The 6,000-nt window shown below is 37.3% G+C and overlaps 1 protein-coding gene across 4 annotated transcripts in view; it reads right to left on the reverse strand.

The window, feature by feature from the left end:
* The window catches only part of IL17REL (interleukin 17 receptor E like), a 47,284-nt gene extending 41,570 nt beyond the window's left edge, over window positions 1-5,714 (reverse strand). For all 4 annotated transcript variants that reach the window (XM_069850037.1, XM_069850053.1, XM_069850045.1 and 1 more), the window contains exon 1: window positions 5,579-5,714. In XM_069850037.1, the coding sequence (XP_069706138.1) occupies window positions 5,579-5,680 (102 nt within the window). In that variant the 5' untranslated portion in view covers window positions 5,681-5,714. The remainder of the gene's footprint in view (window positions 1-5,578) is intronic.
* Between the last annotated feature and the right edge of the window lie 286 nt (window positions 5,715-6,000).

Below are 6,000 nucleotides of genomic sequence, written 5' to 3' on the forward strand. Positions count from 1 at the left end.
TTGGCAAGACCTGCCTTTTGTGAACCCATGTTGACTGGGCCTGATCACCTGGTTCTCTTGCATGTGCTTCATGATAGCACTCAAGATCACCTGCTCCATGACTTTCCCTGGCACTGAGGTCAGACTGACAGGCCTGTAGTTCCCTGGATCCTCCCTCCGACCCTTCGTATAGATGGGTCCTTCTTACAAGGAAAAACAGTTTTCCAGGAGTATGAAAACTACAATGAAAACATCTCTGCTGGAGTTGATATATAAAAATATGGATCTCTTGTGAGGATGATGGTAATGTAACACAGAGAACTTCAAAACGTGTTGTCTTGATTTGAATAGCGTGGCGGCCATAGCATGGCACACGGGAATTGATGGCTCCCAGAAATTAAGTTATTTTCAGTCAAGTTTGGAGGAAACTCCTTTCTTAGGTCCAAATTACCTACCTATCTGGGAGTGCAGACTAGCTCATCAATGATGAGGCAAAAACCCAGGACAGTATCCAAAGCCTGGTTCTCTCCCATGCACAGGCATTCTGACAAGAGAGGAAGAACTGGACACTAGAAACAAACATAACATAGGAAGAGGCATAGCATTGCCAGCTCTAGCAAATGTACAAATTAAGCTAATCCTAGACCTCACTGGAAGGATTCCAGCTAGGTGATGCTACACGGTCTTGTTGAAGTTATTACCTTTCCCCAAAAATACTGTCCTGCTTAGATTTGATCAAATGTTTGTTTAAGGCACGGGTGGACGAGGTGCTGAGGGATATGGTTTAGTGTTTGGTAGGAACGGTTGGACTCGGTGATCCGGTGGGTCTCTTCCAACCTGGTTATTCTGTGATTCTGTGAAATTACAAGTACTCTTCTAACTGTATAGCAGGCAGGCAGGCAGCAATATTCTGCAGCGGGTGGAAAGAACCTGCTCTTAAATCTCAGTGTTTGGCACTGAGCATTGGGTCCAAACAGAGCTGACAGATATCTTCCCTCTCTAAGATCAGGGCTGAGAGAGATCTGTGAGCTAAAATTCACTGCCAATAATAAAGCTCAGCAGCTCCCTTCTCCTGCTGAGCTTGCATATATATCCTTTTTTTTTAATATCTACTTCCTGCTACAGGTACCAATTGCCCATACGTTGACGTTGCATGGTGTGAAGCTTCTAGCTCTGCCTTGTGTTACAGTTTGAGGACATCTGGTTAGGCCCAGTTCCAACGTTTATTCATTTTGTATTCTCAACCTTCACGACTATTTGTAGTGCCTCTGTTCTTACAATTCCAGTGGCTTAGCTCTTTCCAGACCTTGTAACCCTTTTCCAGAGTGAAGCAAGAAAGAAAAGGACAAGAGCTACTGTTGCATTTTTTGCAACTTCTGAATTGCAGAGCTTTCTCCATTTCCACCTCTGCTGTAAGAAGTGGTGGTAGATGATGCAGTAATGAGGAACACTGGAGAGTTTTGTTAATTCCTTGCTTGTACCTGTCATTGGCTGTTTTCATCTTAGGGCATGAGGAAACAGGATGGCATGCAAACGGTGGCATAGGACACAGCAGGAAACATGGAAGTCAAGTGTCACATATCATTGCCAAGATATTTGCCTAAGACCAACACTAAAGCACAGTCCAAGAGATAAGTTGCCTAAACTTACTATACTGTAGCTCTCCTGGCTATCAGCTGAGAAGGCAAGCATGGATATCTAAGCAAATGAGTTATTACCACTTTAATATAGTGACTCAATATGATTGAGCCCCTTAAAGTATGACTGTTTTGACTAATGAGTACTTAACACTTAATTGTAGTATTCAAAGTGCTTAATTAAAGTACGTAATTAAAACACATCACCCAGGAAGGTCAGCACTATTTTGTACTTGTGAAAACTGGAGAAAGGAAATTACTTGAATAGGGCCACACAAGTAAGTCGATGACAGGCAGGGATGCAAACCTCAGGCTTTCCGTCTAGGGCACGTTCTCATGGATTGCACTGCATCTCAGCAAATATTAGCAGAAGATATGTTTAATATTTTTATGAATCTCCTCCAGTTATATCAATGTATACACAAAAAAGTCTGTGGTGAATCAACTTTCTGTGTTGGGACTTCACACCGTATCTCTCTCACACACTCACTCTGAGGAAGCCAGGTCTCTGACCAGTCTCTTTAGACATTGTCCATGTCTAAAACTAGGTTTTCAAACAGATTTTAGAGAACAGCTGAAATATGTCACCTAGATTATTATGTCAAATTTTTAGAGGCTTGGGATCATGTTTAAAATAGGAACTGCTTACCTTAATAATGAACAAAGAATGCAAACATATCAGCTCATTCAGTGGCCTAAGGGCTGTATCATATCACTGATTTTGCAGCATGTACCATTCAGCCAGAATGCTCTGACCTATGGCATAAATATCCAGTAATGAAACACCACATACTTTGACTATGAAAAGTATGAACAGGCAGCAGCTATATCAAGAATTTGCTGCCATTAATCTTTATAATTGCAGGGAAATCCCAAGTTCAGTTTAGGGTTTCCTTCTTTTTACATGGACTTTGGAAACATCACTACATTTAATGGCAGACAATATAAATATTATATCATAGTTTTCTGGGGAGTTGGGGTTTTTTTAAATGTACTGCTCTTGATCTTTACCAGCTGCTCAGCCAAATTTGGCGTAAGCTGTTTTCTTTCTGTACAGTCTGCAAACAATGTGGATTGTAAAATGAGTAGGGCACAAACCCAATTTCAGCTGCAGGCTGGGATTTCCCTATGCTTTTACAGGGAAACTTGGTTGATAACTGTGTTTGCTATTGGGTGAGGCATGGAGACCAAGCCCATCGTATTTAACCTTTGAATACCAGAGTATCATGCAAGCCCTAAAGCCAAGCCATTAAAATAAGGAAGGAGAAACTAATCATAACAGATAATAAAAACTCAGTTGTTCCTTTGCCATCACTCAATCCACAATTGCATATTTTCAGGCTGTTTAGATTTTCATATACTACTTGCATAAGCATCCAATGCTCTTGTTTTTCCTTTCCTGTACTCAACAGAAGTACCATTTGTGGTATAGTGCTGAAACCTGGATATTGCCTTATTCAAGGCAATGCAAGTATGTCTTGCTGAATTCTCACAGTAAACTAAGAATGATTTATAACATTATAATAAGATCTAAAATCTAAACAGTTCAGTGTTTTACTTACCTAAAAACAGTTATGTCACTATTTCCCTCTTACTTACAATCAAACATTCAAGGCACATAGCTACCTTAAAATCTAGTCTGCTGGTCAAATTCAACTGTTTCATTTATTAAACCTACTCAAAACCTTCTGACAATACCCACAGTTTGAAAAATACAGAAAAATGCAAATTAATTGCTTTCATTTCCCTATTGTTTTATGAAGAACCACACAACCTCAGGGTTGACTCTGCAGAAGAGAAATTCTCTATACAAACTTAGGGGAAATCTTCGTAAAGAAAAAAAAAATTTTTGTTTAACACTTGTAGCAATAGCAGCTACAGAAAAAATCTAATAGTTTTAAAATTGCAATATTTCATTGTTACATTAAGCAAATTACTAGGAAAAAAAACCCAACACATGGATTCTCTACTTTGTAACCCTGGTGGGTGCCCCTATACAGACCACTGAGTATAAATTAAGGAGAACCTTAACTGCTCCCTTTTAAAGTAACTCAGGTAGGAATGTGATTGAGGTCATAAATTGTCGTAAGTTTGAAGGGAAATTAAAGTTACTTCCAAAGGAAAAGGAAGAAGGAGTTTTCTCTAACAAGCCTGTTATGACATCCTAAAGTTCATGTAGCTTTGCCCTAGTTGAAAATGCTACACTAGCAGTAATTTGTCCTCTTGAGATTATTGTTTTGAGTGAGAAAACACTTTTGCCTTTAAAAGTTATTGATGCATTTGAGATTCTATTGAATACAACTAGCAGAAACGTTATATAGAGAACAGGAACTGAATCCTATCTTTTACATCACAAATGATTGATTGATTGATTCCATTAGACTGGAAACAATATATTTGCCCTGTAAAATAAAAAAAACACACCTTTCTCATATGTCCAACCATCAGTATTGCAGAAGTTGTAAGACAAACTCTTGATGGCAAAGAAAGAGATCCAGTCTACCAAAACACAAGGTTGTGTCTGTATCTTAGGCATCTAGTGCCTCAGTCTTCCTAACATACATACTTAAGATATGACAGAGAAAGATACCCTTTAAGGTCACTAGAGGTAAATCCTATCCCCTAGACTGAATCCCATTGAAAAATGTTGCTATTGGTTTTTACATGCTGAGTCTGGGAGCCATACACTCTTTGGACAAACAAATTAGAACAGTAAATCATTTCTCTGTTAAACTCTCATTGCAGCTGACCAAAGAGCATAATTTACTTTAAATGCTTATGGTTACATTAATAAGCACAAGTACATAAAAATTCTTGAGAAGTGCTCAGGTGCATCTAGAGATTAATTTCATAGAATCATAGAATCACTAGGTTGGAAAAGACCCACTGGATCATTGAGTCCAACCATTCCTATCATTCCTATCCTATTTCTTATGATTATATTTTATCATTTAATATTATTTAAAGGTTAGAGACTACAGATTTTTGAATGTGGGAATATAAAGCAAATTCAAAGCAAAGAGGGGATTCTCTCAGTCTAGTGTTTTACAAGCATCTTTATGCCTGATATTTTCTAGGATGCACATATAGAATATAGAATGAATTGCTGTAACATGTACTAACTTAATATCTGGGTAGTACCACCACATTTAGACAATTTTTGGTAAATCTTATTACCTGTCCTAAACACTGGCATCTTCAAGAAAAGTCTGTACAGACAGTCAAATTCTTTCACACCATCAATTCCACTTCTCTGTAGCAAGTATATAGTTATCATGCTCTACTAGGACTGAAAGTCAGATTCCCTTATATTTTATCCCTTATTATTTATCTTTCAATTTACTCTATGCTTACAGTTTCAGAATGCCAGTACAATCAGATTATATCTATACTGCCACTTTGTGGGGATATCTGGAAACACACATTTCCAAGCTATTAAAGAGATGGTACGGATCACACTTCACTTTTATGTGTATACATAAGTCAATCAATTTAATACTGCGGTTAAATTCATCCCAAAACATTTAAAACAGGTTTTACTCAAGCTTAATTCATTTATTCACAGGAAAGTTAGTGTTTTGTATATTCCTAACTTTATTAGCAATGTCTGAAACCTCTCATTCCTCCCTACCTCATCTCCTTGGCACCATTGCTATTGCAAAAATTGACTCTCTAATGTAACTAATACAACTAAACCACTTTTTTCAAATGCAAAATACAAAAGACAGATGTAAAAAGGTACTAACAATAGTAGTTGGAAATAGCGTAAGATGCATTTTCTTACTCCTTTCCTAACAGTCATCTTTGCCACTTTGGATACTTAATTCAGAATGACAAAAATATGAAGTGAATGGCAGCTGAAAATTTTTTCTATTTTTGCTTTCTCACATTTCTTAAAATTATTTTGGCAGCATACAGCTACTACATTAATAGACAGTAAACAGGCACCAGTAAGAGATTACCTGAGAACATGAAAGTCCACATTCTTCAATCCTGGGGATAATCTGACAATCAGAATTCCAAAAAAGAATTATTAGAAGAATCTGAACATGAATACTTATCATCCTAAACTGAAAAAACAAAAGCAAAACCTCAGAAGAAACCTTCTGTTCTGACAATTCTCCCTCTGATGCCAAAACTTTAATATGAATTTTAGTCCCTCCCACAGCACCTCTGAGCTCCTCCCTCTAAAACTTTCCAAAGACAGAAAATTATGGGTTGTGGGAAATAAAAAGCATGTTCAACACATTTCTTATGTTCTGTAGTGAAAAATGGGAAATGTAAATTTCTGACAATCACAGTAAAAGCCTTTTCCTTCTGGATTTCATCATGTCAGTTGTATATCAGTTTTAGTGAATTTCTTTTCTGTATATTCTATGTATAA

Source organism: Phaenicophaeus curvirostris, chromosome 1, assembly GCF_032191515.1.
Source record: "Phaenicophaeus curvirostris isolate KB17595 chromosome 1, BPBGC_Pcur_1.0, whole genome shotgun sequence".
Classification (NCBI taxonomy): domain Eukaryota; kingdom Metazoa; phylum Chordata; class Aves; order Cuculiformes; family Cuculidae; genus Phaenicophaeus; species Phaenicophaeus curvirostris.